Consider the following 16241-nt stretch of genomic DNA (forward strand, 5'->3'; position numbering starts at 1 on the left):
CAGTAGTGTATCCTACATTGTGCAGTTCAAGGCTCATAGAATTTTTTTTCTGTTTGAGTTTTAATCTCTTCCTATTATATCTGTGAAGACTTCTATTTTAGGCTTGCGTGGCAACAAAGATCAAGAAATGGGACATCTCTGTCCCGTTTAAATTCTGCTTTCGGCGATGACTGTTTGTACAATTTATGACCTATTATGTCTTAATGGTGATGTATTGCAGGGTAAAAGTGACGTACTTTCACAGTGGCCTCACTAGTATTGGATAAAAATCAGGCTCTCTGAGGTGTTTTCTATTTTTTCCATCTTTATTGTTTAGGGTCACTCTTACTGCGTTTACCTGCGTCATTTGTAGCTTCAGATGGCAGCTGTTTCCCAGAGAAAAAGCTTTGATGAACTGATTGTACACAAACTGCTCAGAGCCACTCAGCAGACAAATGCTTCCTGTATTTCTTGTTTCATTAGCATTTCATACAATGCAGGGGTACTTGGCGATATGATTATTATTATTAGTTTAATTGTTCTTTATTTATTGTTTTTCTTTTTTATGCCTTGGATTTTATTATCTTATTTGATTATGTGAGATTTTATATTGTAATGTAATTATTATTTATGTGGAGCCCAGGAAGGACTGTTCCATCTTTTTTATAGATTAAGGGGAATTCAAATAAACAGTAAACAAAGAAAGCAAGTGGCTGGTGAATATAGTGGATCTTCATCAGCTAAACTAGTGATTTTCCCTAAAGAAGGTTGGCCACAGTTTTAATGGTAATTGTTATCATTGCCAACAATCTATAGTGTCAAAACTCCCATTAGCTGCCTCACTTTAACTCAAGAAGAAATACAGCAAACTCACAGTTTCCAGCCAATACGTGAATTTGATTGTGATGCTGGTTTCCAACTCTATATTTTTAATCATGGACTACACCAAACTAGCTTTGGATGATTCAAAGTTCCAAATAATCCTTATTTACCTTTAACAGCCCCATCCACTGTCTGAAACAAGTCATTTGAGCTCTTTCCGCTCCTTTCTTTCGATTGGCTACCCCTCTCTAACAGAAGGGTTGAACACAGCAGATGGCGCTGTTTTACTGAAACCTAGAGTTGTGTATTTGACAGTACAAAGAGCTGTCTGTTTGAGCATTAGAGCCTTATCAATTTATTGGCAGGCCGATATTATCATCAATATTAGCTATAAATGCTGATCGTTAAATTACTAGATGCAGGTAAAAGATGCTAGGATTTTTTTATCTTTTTAAATTTTGTGTGTCTTAAAAAAAAATGTCGGCCAATGTATCAGAATATTGGAAAATTAAATCACCAAATACTTGTATCAGCCTTAAAAATCCTTTTCTGAACTGAGTGGTTTCCTCTTGCATATGCACAGACTTGATTTTTTTGAGAACAGAAAATAAGCAAAAGCAAACTAGGCGTGCAGTAAAGCACATATGTATTTTGTGTATTTGTGGCTTTTAACATAATCTTGCATTAAGTGTTCCTGTTTTTTTGGATCTTTTCACCTCAGTCTAGGGTTGGTACTGCCTACATATAGTGAGAACCACATCAAGGCCAATCTAAGTGACCAGATCCTCCAGGTGCAGTGTAAGTACTCTTGGGTATACCCAACATCCTTCACTCTCTGTCTCTACTACTCTGTCTCTCTTGCCTCTCTGCTCTCCGCCCAATATGACCTTTACGCTCTGGTTCAGTCCTCTGTCCCGGGTCTTCAACATCATCATAGAGAGTGTCCGAGCGGAGGCACCTGCCCAGTCCCCCCCCTCCCCCTCTCCTTCACTCCTTGTCTTCGCTCTATCTATGCTCTCTGATAGGCAGGATCATTCCTGAGTCCCCCCGACTCCTCTTCTGCCCCCGTTCCCTCCTGTCTTCATGCTGTGCTGTAAAAACGGTGATGTTTTTTCTTCACACTGGCTGAAGAAAAAAAACAACTGAACTAACAGAAAGGTGAAAGCTGTGGTCTTACTGTGTTACTCAGGTGAAAATAATGGTGACCTTTGTGCTATTATTTTTTTTGCCAAATGCTCTCGCCTCTTCTTCCACCAAGTAATGATTCTGAAGCGTCTGTGTTCAAAGTATTTGATGTTATGGATAACTGTGAAAACATGCATGCTTTTCACTCCTTATGATGATTTTTTTAAAAATAATTTTGGGAACTTTTCCTTGTGTTATGTGTGTTATTTTTGATTTGATTTAATTTTTTTGTTAGACTGTGTGAGATGTTTCTCGGCTTTGGAATCATTCGACTGATAAACTCCCACATGGCCTGGGATACTGGCTTGTCAACTGTGGGAGTTTGGGTTTTTTGTGGGTCTGAATGGGGACACGTGTTGTCTCTCTCATTCTTTCTTTGTCCAGACCCCATTACTTCCCTCTTTTCCTGGTGCATTTGATTTTTTTCCCCATGGTTATCTCTCATAATTACTGGTTTGTCTTTGCTGTTTTTTTCTTTTCCTAGATTGTCATGTTTGGTTTTGTTTTTCCTTTCTTCCGTTGGTTTCCGTTTCCTCGTTTGCTCTTGCAAATAAGTTGTTTGCTCTTCATTTCTTTTTTCTCTCTTGTCTTGTTTGACTTTAATTGGTTTCTTTTTTTCAAGAAAACAATATTTTTATTCAAACAGTAATTGAATAAAATATTGTCTGTGATCCTCCCTTCCCACCCGATCCCCTGTTTCTTTTCTTGCTCACTCCTTCTCTGATGGATCCACACAGTGTCATACACCAAGGGCAAGTATACTCCATATTGGTCCACGTTCCCTACCTCTACTTCCTACTCCCTACCGCTTCCTCCCCTTTCCTACACCTCTCATCCTAAACCTTCTCCCGCTGACCCCCCCCCCCCCCCCCTCCCTTCCCTCACCCATCCTAGCCTGCTTGCCTCTGTTCCTGCCCGTCTTGCCTTCAGGATTTCCTCCCCTTTCCCTCTTTTTTTCTCCTCCACTTTCTCCTCTAATCCCTCCTTCCTCCTCTTCCTTCTCACTCTCTTGCTGCAGCTCAGATCCCACATCTCTCACAGTGGCTCCTCCAGTCCCCAACCTCGACCACCTTCTCTCATATCCACTGCTCCAGAATCAGAAATAAATAAATAATTAAACAAACAGCTGTACCCGAGGAAGACAGATATTCATGTTTTCTGTTAAAACTTGTCTTTTGCTCCCTGCACCTCAGTCCTTTTCCTTTTGTAGATAGCTCCAAACACGTTGTCTACCTTCTTTCCTCTGCCTCTCTCTTCCACTTCATTTGCTTTGACTACATTTCTCTCTTTCCCTCATTTTTCTCTTCCTCACCTTCCCCATTTCTCTTTGGCTCTCTTCTTCTTCTCTTTCCGTATTTTTCTTACAGTGTAGTTTATAAACGTCTTAAGTAAGTCTAACACTAAGACTCAGGTATTGATAGATATTTAATTAAATAAATAAATATGTATACATTTTGTGGAATATCTATTGTTATTTGGGCACATCGAGCCCTACTAAAAGATCTGTAATTATTCAATGTAAGTCTGTGCAAGTTACTAGCTATAATAATATATCAGCTATTGATAGTGATGGCATTTTTTACAGTATAATAGGGATATGTTGAAGTCATGATTTTTTTAAAGGCATCTATATATAAATACACTGTTTGTTAGCTGCAGCAGTATCTCATGACTGGGAGCATTGCAGCTTGCAGACTGCAGACCTACAGTCTGAGCTGTGTCCTGCCCTCTCAGGTCCTCCCATATTGTCAGGTGTCAGGGTGCCAGTCGGCATGGCACCTCACTTCTATGTCGTCCCTCTGTACCCCCTATCTCCATCAGCTTGTCTCCCTCCCTCCTCACCCCTCAGACTGCCAGGTGCACGGCCCAACGCTTCCTCAATAAAGCTGACCCCGGATGTGCATGGCATTGTGGGCGGAAAACTACCTGGGCACTCTATTTTAGCTCTTCAAATGAATATTTAATTCCTCTTCTGGACACAGTTGCAGGTCACGACTTAATGAGAAAATGACATGTCGGATTCATCGCAGACTCACCTGCTGGTTGATATTTGTGTTCTGTTTTGTCTGTGATAGATTCACTGAAGTTGCCCTTTTGACATGCCCTTCACAATGCAATGCATTTCCTCTGATTATGTGTCTCTCCGAGTCCTCTCTCCTGCCAGTCTGAGGGGTGACCACTTCCATCAGGACCTTCACCCACCCCCCCTGCAATAGTTGGCCATGTTGATGCCTGCCTGATCTAAAAGCACTCACCGTGGATAACCTGTCTGAGAACTCACTTCCTGACAAATCAAGTCAGTTCTCCGACATCCCAAATATGTTAGATTGAAACCCGACACAATCAGAAAATGTTTGCCGGCAAAATAACAAACCAGAAACCAAAAGTGTGAGTGCTTCTGAAAGTAAAACGGTCTTCCATTGAGTCAGGTTCCTTTTTAGGCACCATATTGGCTAACGCTAGTGTTCCCATGATACCTCAGTGTTGCTATGGTAAACTCCCTTCTGCGTCCCCGCACCTCTGAAGAACAGCTGCTGTTTATCCACAACTCCCCACTGCTCTGCCCACTGCTCTTCCTGGATAATCTTCCCCTTTCTGTTGCAGATTTTGAGTCACTGCTGCCAAACACTTTTGAGTCTGAAGGACATGTATTCATTGCTCCCAGGTAGCCTTGTCTGTGATTGCTGCCTGTCGTTAATGGTCATCGGTTTTCGGTGCCGTCTTTGCATCCTGTTTTCTTTCCACCTCGTATTTCAAAGTTTCTTGTATGGTTTGATTTTACATTTTGAGTGGTGTGTTTACTCATAGTTAAAAGTTCATTTGACAAAAATTACATTTATGAGGAATAAAATTCATCTGGTTTTGATTTTCTTTTCATATATTATTCATAAATTGTATTCCCCAAGTTACACTCATTACACGAGACCACTGAAGACACATCAACCCTTCTTGCCTGCTGCTACTGTGGTGCTGCATGTTTTACACAAATTAAGCATTATTAATGCATTTGCACAATGTATTGTAAGGATTACTGAAGCTATTGGGCAAAAAATATCATCTGCATGTGCATACAGCCTATAATATGCTCGGTATTGCAGTACAAGTCCACCTTTTGTTTTGACTGACACCACTATAGCACATTAAAGCTTTGCCATGTGCATGCGGCACACAATAGCATCAAGTAATGTGTGTATGGGTTTGTGCATCTTCATCTCCATTGTGTGTCCATCTATGAGGAGCAAGTGAGGCAGAATAAGAGTAACGAGCTCTATTTTTGCCTTCTCTTTGAATTAAAACACTGCGTCTCCTCCTCAGGGAGTACTGCAATGATCTGGAACTGTCCAACAACAACACTGAGTTCCTGCTCAACTTCATTGCTCTAATGGAGAAGGTGACACCAGACTCCAAACAATGTGAGTTTCATTTTCTTTTCACCCACACAGTAAAGTCACAGTTTGTTCTACATTAAATAATTCACCATGAGCTCGTCTAGTGATATTCTGTAAACATATCCCATAAAAAGGCAAAATAAACAGCAGTGATCCAACTAATAGGTATTTTCTTCGTAGCCAGAATCTGATATAACCTATTGCCTGTTGCCTAGATACAGTTAAAAAGCATCAGCAAGCCTCACTTCTGCACCTGATGACATGTTTCTTTCTTGTGACGAGCACAGTTTATTTCGAGATAATCCCACATGCTTTATCCTGCTGTCGCAAATCCTCCAATGATGAAAATGTGTATTAATTCACAGCTGTAAATAGTACGTAACAAATGCAATATTAAGCTTTCGGTGAGAAATATTTAGTAATAACCACAGCAGCTCAGTAGAAGAAAGTTGTTAGGTTGTTTTGTTTTGTTTGCCAAGGAGGTTATTATTTTGGCAGTCTTTGTGTTTGTAAATACGATGGCCGGAAAAGTTTTGAATGAATTCTGATAGAAGTTTGTAGCGGTGCAGAGTGCGGTCATGTTAAAAAATCCAGCATAATTCTGTTTACATCCACTAAAGTCTTCAAAGTCGACTTAATGATTTTTTGACCAAAAGCCTATTTAAAGGTGTGGTGTGCATTATCGACATATAAAAAGTACCACAATTAAAAATATATCACATTTGATCTTTGACCTGGTGTTCAAGGTCAAAAAGGCCAAAGTGTTAATAACAATATATAGAGCTATTTAAATATTTGTTTCTACCTGTGGTTGTTTGTATTGACAGCATATAGGTAAATAGGGAATTATATATCACATTTCAGTTTGCATCCAAATCATCTTATGTTTGACCTCTGACCTCACTCTGACCTGCCTTTCTTTCAAATGTACCACAAAATGTGCTGCAAGTGTTTTCAGGAGAAGGACAATGAGCTGCCTAGTGGTGCCTATTATCCATTACCTACTCATACATAATGTTTGTGTAATCGAAGTAAGCGAATGTCTTGCTACCCATATCTGATTTTAACCCTTATCTGAGGGCTTCCTGTTTGTGCTAAGGGTTAGTCCTAGTAGGCTTTCAAGGAGGAAAGAGTTAAAATCGGGATTTGGTCCACACGTTCCACATTGGGCATCTGATATAGACCATGTGTCGCCTCAGTGCAGCTGTCAAATATGCCCAAATTGTTGTTGTTTTTTCTTCTTTTCAAGAACCATAAAATACGCTTTTTCATCGGGTTTTAAATGTAGAAGAACTGCTGAACTAATGATCCAGAATACCTGACATCTGCTATTAATGCAGTGTCACCTCAAACACCATCACTGTCAATCAGACAGTTACCAGTCCTGGATTACTACCGTGGTGTTAACACAATCTCTATATTTCATTTTTTGAATATAACGACTATCATCAGCTGCTATATGGCAGCACCCCTAATGTGGATTAAACTCTCTAATCTCTCTTATGCCAGGTGACAATTTGCTCCTTCACAACCTCATTCTGGACACGGGCATCATCAGACAGTTGGTCGAGAAAGTGTGGAAGAATAAAGATTTGAACACGTGAGTGTGACCAGCCAGTATTGAGGGAAGTGCATTTTAAGATTTTTGGATATTGATTTGAAGCCCCTTTCTGTCTTTGCTTCCACCTGACATTTAGATACGGCTTCCTGGCTGTGTTTGCTGCAACAGATGGAGGTATAACAAGAGTGTTTCCAAACAAGTGAGTGCACTCTTCATCGAGGCCCATGTGTCTGGACTCCAGCTGCTTTGTAGTTCTGATACATTTTTCTCTTTGTTCTCTTTTGAAGTGGTATGCTGTTAAGTTTCAAAAAACATGTGGGATAGGCAAAGCAGGCAGCTTATACGTGAGAGACAATTACAGCTCTGGTATCTCTCGTTTTAAACCTTAGGGCTGCAGAAACCTGGGAGGAAGACCCTGAGCCGTTTAATGCCACCTATTACCGCCGCAGCCTCGACAACAAGGGTTACATCTTCCGAGCGCCTTATCGAACAGGTGAATGATGCTCTTAGTCTTGAGTTATATAACTCGCCTCGTAATAGAAAAGGCTGTTTGTTTCTAACCTCGCTCTCTTGGCTCGTTTTCCCTTTTTTGTAGCCAGGGACGAGCAGCTGAACCCAGAAAATGACACCGTAGGTATTCTGGTCAGCACAGCTTTGGAGATGACAATAGGAGGGAAGACCATCAAACCTGCAGGTGGGTACTCTTCTGAAAGAGGAAACAAATTGTTGAGATATAATGATAGAGAAAAGCTTTCGGAGCGAGATAATTACACGTCTGAGTTTGTTATTTTGTCACTTTGTGTTGGCATGTCTCTGCCCTGCATATATCTATTCTTTTTACACACCTGTCGTTTTCTTCTGTGAGCTTTTAAACTTTCTTTCCTCAGTTGTCGGAGTGAAGCTAGACCTCGAAGCCTGGACGGATAAGTTTAAGATTCTTGCCAGCAACCATACAGACAGCCGACAAGGCTCAAATACGGTAAAATACATATGTTTAATATAATATACGTAATATATAAATCTTTTTTTATTTGGCTAACACTGTTTTTTTTCCTTGTCTGTGACAGTGTGGACCAAACAGGGGCTGTGAAATGGACTGTGAAGCCAACAGTGATGTAAGTATTGATGCAAATTTTAACTGGACCTTCTGAATCTGAGCACTCCCCAGCTTATCTCTGTACTTCCAGTTAGCAGTGCGTTTCTGTGTCTGTCCGCAGGATCTGCTGTGTTATTTAGTAGATGACGGCGGATTCCTAATCATGTCCAATCAGAAGGACGACTGGAACAAGGTTTTATTAAAAAAGAATTCGTTCTTCCGCTGATCGTAGCCTCGCGCTTAGCTTTACACTGAGCTTGCCCTCGTTTTTTTTACCCCCACAGGTGGGCATGTTCTTCAGTGATGTTGACCCCTACTTGATGTACGCGCTCTACAACAATTCTTTCTACAACAGCAAACAATCATTTGATTACCAGTCTGTTTGTGAACGGATGCCCAACAGCGAAGCCGGAGCTGCACCCAGAGGAGTGTTCGTGGTAAGATAACACTTGAAAGAGAGATACCGTGAGTGAAATGAAGGAGGCAGAGTAGAAGACAATTAGTTTAATCAATGCATGGACGTATGGGGAAACTATAGCTGCATTCACACTGCAAGTCTGTGTGCAAAAATCAGATCAGCTACTGACTTTTTAAGAAGTAGTTTTTGTTTAATTGGACTAATATCAGATTCCAGGGTGAACTAGTGAGAGATATCACTTTTATATTAAAGTGGGTTCCATTTACTTTATAGACTTTCTCCACACAGGTGTCAGTGGATATGGCGTCAATGGCAGGAATAGTTTGATTCCAAAAGCAGCCCGAATGTAGCCTAATGGGTGTTTGATTGAACTTAAATATTGATTTTGTTTTTTATTTCCCTCTGTATCTGTAGCCCACTATTGCAGATTTTGCCAACCTGGCTTGGTGGACATCAGCTGCTGCATGGTAAGATTATTAATGTATAGTAACATACAGCAAGTGTTATACTTATTACAAACTGATAATATTTGTTGTTATTAGCCAGCATTATTTCATAGATCCATAATTTGTTAATACAAAAAAAAAAAAGAAAAAGGTTGGGCCAGGTGAACCCTCCTCACATAATATTTGGATTTAATTCAAAGTGTTGAATTTATATTTTACTTCTCTTCACTGTTATTTTAAATACCCAAAGACCATGATTTGGACAGATGAAACAAACATTAACTTGGAAACAAAGCATGCCACATCATCTGTCAAACATGGTGGAGGCAGTATTATGGCATGAACATATTTGGCTGCCACTGGAACTGGGCCAGTAGTGTTTTATGATGCTGTGACTGCTAAAGCAGCAGGATGAGCTGTGACGTGTACAGGGCTACACTCTCAATCTCAGATTCAGCTAAATGCTGCACAACTTATCAGACAGCGCTTTGGGGTGAAAATGGATAATGACCCGAAGGATAGTGCAGAAACACGAATTTCTCAAGGAAAGAAATGGTATATTCTTCAATGATCTCAGCCCAACAGAGCATATTTTTCACACACTTAAAAAAGGCTGAATGACTACATTTAAAACAGTCCTTATATTTAAAATAATGTTAGTTTATGCCTCTCAAAATTTGAGACTATGTAAAACAATGTGTATAATACCTGAACAGTTACTGCACATATTTTTGTTAAATTACTTGAATTAAAGCTGAAAGTCTGCATTTCAATCACATGTTATACTGTACTGTATTGCACTGCCATCATTTTCATAGTTATTTCTGTGGTCAGGTAATTGTGACTCGTTTTGTAAAGTTTTACGGCCTGCCATACTCATTACCTGGACTGCAGCATGTGCAGTATTCCTGCTAACAAAAAAGCTTGACTCATGATTTTAATCATTGCACAATGTTACATTTTTTTGTCCACAAGTTGAATTAAAAACAAATCCTGTCTCCTCAGGTCTTTATTCCAACAGTTCATATATGGACTGGCATACCACAGTTGGTTTGTCACAGGTGGGTGACATGTTTTATACGATACCATTTTTATACAATATTGGAAAAAAGGTTTAAAAGTGCTAAAAGTAGATTTTGATCAAATCTATTTGGAGCTTTAAGCCAACAGCAAATAAACCTTAAATCCAAATGTAGTGAAAAAAATTACACATGACATACATCTTTGGGCATTAAGCTGAAAATAAGATCTGAGAAATGAGTTAAAGAGATAATCATCTCTTTTTTTTTCATGCAGATGAGGTGGATGCCGAAGGAATCGACTCTAAAGAGAGAAGCTGTGTAATGATCCAGACCCAGTACTTCTTTAGTAATCTCAGCAGTTCCTACTACATACTGCAGGACTGTGGCAACTGCTCCAGGTCTGTATGCGTGACGTAGTACTTTTAACACTCACACATAATCAGACATGCATATGCTTAGACAAGTAGCATGAAGAATCGCGGTGTGACAGCGACGCAGTTAGTGAGACAGATTCATCTTTCTGTTGGAGTTAATAAACTCTGCTGATGATTAACCCATATCAGCTCTAATGAAATCGTCGTATCATTGGCTAAATGAGCCTTATAAGACTGTCTCATGAATCTCGCTCATCCATTAGCAAATGAGTCTGTGATGTAAGTGAGCAGAGGGGGGTTGTTGACAGAGCTGTCTCTCTCTGCAGGCTGATTCATGCCAAGAGGATAAACAACACCAACTTGCTGTTTGTGGTAGCAGAAAAGATGCCATGCAACACCTGCGAGATAGAGAAGCTATCCCAGGAGGAGAAGGAGTGTATCCTTTTTTTTCCCTTCACATTGTACACCAGCTGGCACTGGAGAAGAAACACTCTGTCATCTCTAGATTTTCTCTCCTCATCACCATACCTGTGGAAACGCGAACATTTCACATTCATTTTAAGGCTATTTTTAAGATTGATGGCATGAATTATAGCCAGTCATTTACATGTGTAGGGCTGCATGAGGAATTGGTGCTCAGGCGGATAATGAAAAATTGCACAGAAGAAAGAAAAAGAAATACAAAGGAGTTTCATTTTCCTTAATGGAGTCAATTTTCAGTCAAGGAGGAGGATCCATGTAAAGAACCGCCTGAGGCACGCTATCGAAAAGGACCCTCCACCTGCTTCGACAGTAACATCGCTGTAAGATTTTCAGATAACACAACACATGAATATCCACCTTACTGTGAAGAAAAACAAAAACATTATTTAGCATTGAATCCTGGTGCTTGCTAGTTAAATATACTATGTTTAAAATTTGTCACCAGAGCATAGCTAAAATCCTATCGCTATGTTCAGTTGGCTCCAGCTGGGGTTTTGAGCTTTCTCTGATTTTCTAATGCAGCTGGTAACAGTTGGTTCATTATGTAACACAAAAAAATATCCTATTTTTATTCTGAGATCAAGTATTGACCTGGTAATTATATGCCGTTAGGCCCATTATTTGCTGGATAAAGACCCAGTTTTTGGAGATTTGCCTCTGTACACCACAGCAGTGGATTTCAAAAATCAAACAATCAAGATGCTTTAATTCAAGGGATTTTGTGAAATTTGTTGCATTAAGTGTACTGAGGCAAAACTAACAAAAATTGTGTGTACACTTTTAAAGATTTACATCTCGCTCACGCTCAATTGCAGTTCTTGCTGCCAAAGATGGCACAACCAGTTATTAGGTTTAGGGAGGAATTACTTTTTCACATCAGGCGAGGTAGGTATGGATAGCCTTTATCCCTTAATAAATGAAATCTTCATTTAATAAAATAGTTTTTATCTAATACTAAAATTTGTTTGATGAACTGTGGCAAATACAAAAACACTTCAACGACACTAAAAACTGAGGAAGGGGGCGATTACATTTTCACAGCACTGTATAGTCAACTAAATGAAAATTACTTTGTTCAGACTCTGTTGGCAATATAGAGCTCGATGCAGATAGAAGGTAAGATAAAAGTGTTACCAGAGAGCGATTATTGAATGTAAGTGTTTATTTGATGGTGGAAGAACTTTCATATAAACTCAGTTTATAACTCAAGCTTCCTTTCTGTGGTTTTGCAGGAGAACACGTCGGACTGCGGGCGAGGTCACTCCTTCCGCCCATCCCTCTACACTTTACTGCTCATTCAGCTGCTTCTGCTTTATCCAGCTGTCAGTCCTCACCTTCTCTCCCTACTACATTAATTTCATTTTCCTGCACTTGTCCTCCTTTTCACCCTCCTCAGCTTCTGTCCCATCCTAAGCCCCCCTCATCCACCTCCTAGCCCCTTCGCCCTCCACCTTGGTATAGTCATAGGTAATTATGGGACTTCCCATCATGGTGAGTTGGAAGCCCTGAGCGCTGCGCTACCCAGCTTGCTTTGGTCTGTGTTGCTTTGTGAAAACAGAGACATTTGCGTCCTCACCTTCATCTGCGAGATGAGCTAGGGTGGTGCTGGACCACTTGGATCATCAGAGGCAATGTCAGAAAAGAGATATCAAGCCACCCAACCACCCCGTCAAGCCTACAACCATCCCACCACCTTCTCCATCCAGACAAGGGAGGGTGAAAAGGACAGGCCGATGTCCTCGTCAAAGACCTCCCACCACAGACTGGAGAACTGAGTTTGCGTGTCCACCTTCACCTCTGTCTGTCAGAGGGACAGCAGGACTCCTCCTCCTTCTCCTTTCCTCCATCTCAGAGTCTCATCGCTCTGTCATTTGCCTCTTGTAAGAGGCTGTGGACCATTCAGCCAGTAATAGCCACCATAGAAGAAAAATAGCAGAAAAATAAAAGAACTGTTAAGTATACAAAATGTCACATATAAACTGCTGAAGTGATGAGTATTCTAAACATACAGTATATTTAGGTTTTAACATGAAAAGGAAGTTAAGTGTAAAAAAGACAAGAATTAGTTTATGCGCTATATCTACTTGCCAAAATGAGATATACTTTCGTGTGGTCTTATTTTTATAGCCAAAACACGAAGATGAAATGGATTTAGATTTAGGATAAAGCTCGAGAGGAAGAGGAGACACTCGGCAGCTGAATGCTGACTCATAATTACAGATTAATGCTTTTAAAAGACATCCACTGGGGATTAATGTAATTACACGATGGTAATCTCATTTTCTTGAAGTATTTTTCCTCATACTTACTATTTGAGGTTAGTGCTATCTGGCTTTTATTGTAAAATATGAATCAGTGTTCGGTTGCTGCAGGAACTTGTTGTGTAGTATTCTCCTTTACGATTAATCGGCCACGCTGACCTCGGCTTTGGACTGATGTTTAAAGGGGAAAAAAAAAATCTCTGCACCCTCTGATGAAAAAGCTCACCTCTGCCACTCCTCATGAGGCTTCTCCAACAACCTCGACTAACGCTCCTAACCGCGATTTGTATTCGTGCTTTACTTTTGTCACACAGCAAACACTCAAATCTCCCCGCCATAGTAGTTCCAGTTTTTTTGTCCCTTCCTTTCTTCCTCATCTGTGCTTGGGTTGGGGGGGGGTGCTAATCATTTTTCTTTTGGTGTGTGCTTGTATTACCTTTGAATGATGCTGTTCAAACTTCAAAACCATTCGCTGCTGGGGGATAGGGGCTTATCAACATTTCCAACAAAAGTGCAGAAGAGGCCACTAAATATGGTGATCATGTGCAGTAAGTAGTGTGGTTGTAATCCATCGCAGTCCGTCATTTGATCATGTGTGAAAAGTCATTTTAGACTCCCATGTTTAGGAGCCGCTCTGTTTCATAGTGCCTTGATGCACTTTGTTTTGGAACGCACCGGCTGTATAAGAGTAGAGCTACTGTATAGTACCTTTATAAAGCAGCCGTCTTTGAGGCTTTGGACACTACAGGAGCCTAAGACTGAATCTGTTGGCTAAAGAAATAGCTTTACACAGAGCCATCGAACTGACTGGCTCGGCTTAATGTATTTTCCCCTCTTGGCTGTTGTTGCTGTACTCCTCCAACGCCACCTGACTGTCATCATATGGAGTTACTATACCGTTCCTTTACAAAGCCATGTATAGAGCTACACTATCAGTATACAGCAACTTAACTGGCCATAGAGCTTTTTTTTGTGTTGTTTTCTTTTCCTTTCTTTTAGGGCCACCTGACTGCTATAGTTCTGCCTGAATCGTATGTGTTTGTGTGTGGATGTATGCGCGTTAGTTTAAAAACCCTCAAAGGGAATGTCTTTTTAAATGAGTCGTGGAGTGCTCGGGGGATGGCAGTTGTGCCCGTGTAACTGTTTTTCCTCGGCGTGTTGCGACAGACAAAAAACAAATCCAGTGTTGCTGTGGAGAAAAGGGGGGGATTTTATGAAAACAAAAGGAGATCCATGTTGACTGCTTAAATATTAATATACGGGGGCAGAGGAGGCAGAAAGAATGTGTAGTTCATCAGTGTTTTCTGTTTCAAAACCTCGCTAAATGCCTTAGTGTTACACGTATGGAGCTCCGATACCCCCACATAACCCTCTTTCTCACACACAAATCGATCCTGAAGTATTTCCCTCCCCTGGGCTTTTTTTTTTCTTGGTGTTATGCAGTAAATATAGTGAGCTCTAATTTTATATTTTTACGTCTCGGAATGATTAGTTATCGATCGATGCCTGTTTGATTAAATGCTTGAAAGTGGGTGGAAGTTTTTAAAATTAAAAAAAAAAACAAGACAAAGAAAAAAAAGCCTCTGACCTTCGATGTTCACATCCCACCCGAGACTTGCCGTAGTATTGCTCAGGTGGGATGATTCACTCGACATTTTGAAGCTTAACTAGACACTCTGTACAGTCGTAGGTACTATTTGATGTGACAAATGTTGCTGGCACAGTAACTGCAGCTCAGCTCTGGACAAATCAGAGGAAAAACAAAATTCATACTGTTAAAGACAATGAAAATCAGAATGAGCATTTCCAATGTGGCCCGTTACTATCTGATGCTGGATGCAGTTTCACTTTTCTGCCATCTGTTTGTCTCTGTCCTGTGCCACTATTCTGTCTGTATTTCTCTATTTCCACTGTCTGTAAATGAACGCTACACGTGCCTGTGGAAATGTACCCCCTGCAACTTACTCTCCTTTTCCTGACTGTGTGCGCACACAATCTCACTCCCAAACTGAATACACTCTGTGCACCTGCACTCAGACATTATGCACACACACACGCACACACCTATAAGCAACCATGTAATGACACTGACTCATCCCCCGCTGGGAGATGTCAAACACCAGGAAGAAGTAAGCCAAGGACGTCACCTTCCAGGTGTTTTTATTTTATTTTATTTATTTTTTCGTGAGCGGACGGGATGTCAGAGGCAAGCTCAGGGAGTGGGTCTCCACAGAGCATCACGAGCCTGGTAAACAGAAGGTCGTGGGAGAGACATCTAGTGACGTCTGTGTGTGCATCCTGATGGAAAATAGCTTCCGAAGGGACACACATGTCTGATTTCTGTGGTTTGACAAATTTAATTTTGCCAAAAAAAAAGGGAACATAAATAGATAATTGGACCAGCTTGGGGGACGAGAGGGAGGGGTCAGCTTTAAAACATCACCCTAAAGTAGATTAATGCGGGTTTTCACGAAGCGTCTCCCTTCTCCTCCACCGACCCTCGCTGCGACCCTTTGTGTTGGTGCGTCTATGTGGGAAAGACACGTGTGTATGTGATTCTGTAGTCTGTAGTCTGGTGCTATGTGACCATGTTTGACACGTGTGTGAAAAAAATAACAGCAACAATTTAGAGAGAAAAAAAAAAAAGAGTAAATTCAGTCAAACTTTCAGTGAAGTTTAAAAAAATATAGGAATACAGCACTGTTGATAAGTTTGAGATCTGATGTCAAAATGTTTTCTCTTTTTTTTTTTGGTTTTTCTTTTCTTCCTCGTACGTGTGTGAGTGTGAATGTTTGTATGTGTGGAAGATTTAGCTCCTTCTTTTCTGGGCACTAGTCCATGTCGTCGCTCCATTCTTTTGTACAGATGAAGCTTAAAAAAAAGAAGAAGAAAACAAAAAAGAAGAGGGCAAAATTTGTAAAATATTGTGTCTGTGACTCCTTGTAAAATATTTTCAAATTGTTTATTACAGAGAATCAGTTATTAAATAATGTTCATATTTTTCACTTCATTTTATTGTGTGGTGTTTTGTTTTTTGGGGGGGGTGGAAAAATTCCAATCTGGCTGGAAAATGTGAATGAGTGCGTAGATTTTTAACTGTTTTTTGTGGGTTTTACAGATTTTCCTATTGATAAAGACAGCACCACATTGCTATTCATACTATTCTAAAGTCATTAAGTAATAGATAAACAATTAAATGACAGAA

General features: G+C 40.3%; 1 protein-coding gene across 3 annotated transcripts in view; it reads left to right on the forward strand.

Annotated features, from left to right (window-relative positions):
* cacna2d2a (calcium channel, voltage-dependent, alpha 2/delta subunit 2a) overlaps window positions 1-16046 on the forward strand; it is a 182154-nt gene extending 166108 nt beyond the window's left edge. For 2 of the 3 annotated variants that reach the window (XM_085274425.1, XM_085274427.1), the window contains 18 exons: window positions 1523-1599; window positions 2724-2738; window positions 4591-4651; window positions 5302-5399; window positions 6885-6975; window positions 7073-7135; window positions 7326-7429; window positions 7532-7630; window positions 7824-7915; window positions 8004-8051; window positions 8154-8225; window positions 8317-8469; window positions 8865-8917; window positions 9902-9957; window positions 10193-10316; window positions 10619-10728; window positions 11013-11095; window positions 12008-16046. In XM_085274425.1, coding sequence (XP_085130551.1) covers window positions 1523-1599; window positions 2724-2738; window positions 4591-4651; window positions 5302-5399; window positions 6885-6975; window positions 7073-7135; window positions 7326-7429; window positions 7532-7630; window positions 7824-7915; window positions 8004-8051; window positions 8154-8225; window positions 8317-8469; window positions 8865-8917; window positions 9902-9957; window positions 10193-10316; window positions 10619-10728; window positions 11013-11095; window positions 12008-12130 — 1522 coding nt within the window. In that variant the 3' untranslated portion in view covers window positions 12131-16046. The remainder of the gene's footprint in view (window positions 1-1522; window positions 1600-2723; window positions 2739-4590; window positions 4652-5301; window positions 5400-6884; window positions 6976-7072; window positions 7136-7325; window positions 7430-7531; window positions 7631-7823; window positions 7916-8003; window positions 8052-8153; window positions 8226-8316; window positions 8470-8864; window positions 8918-9901; window positions 9958-10192; window positions 10317-10618; window positions 10729-11012; window positions 11096-12007) is intronic. The other variant, XM_085274426.1, reaches the window with a different exon arrangement.
* The last annotated feature ends 195 nt before the right edge of the window (window positions 16047-16241 follow it).

This window comes from Mchenga conophoros, linkage group LG5, assembly GCF_057382185.1.
Source record: "Mchenga conophoros isolate Kocher_MC1m ecotype Shallow Benthic linkage group LG5, M_conophoros_male_GT1.1, whole genome shotgun sequence".
Classification (NCBI taxonomy): Eukaryota; Metazoa; Chordata; class Actinopteri; order Cichliformes; family Cichlidae; genus Mchenga; species Mchenga conophoros.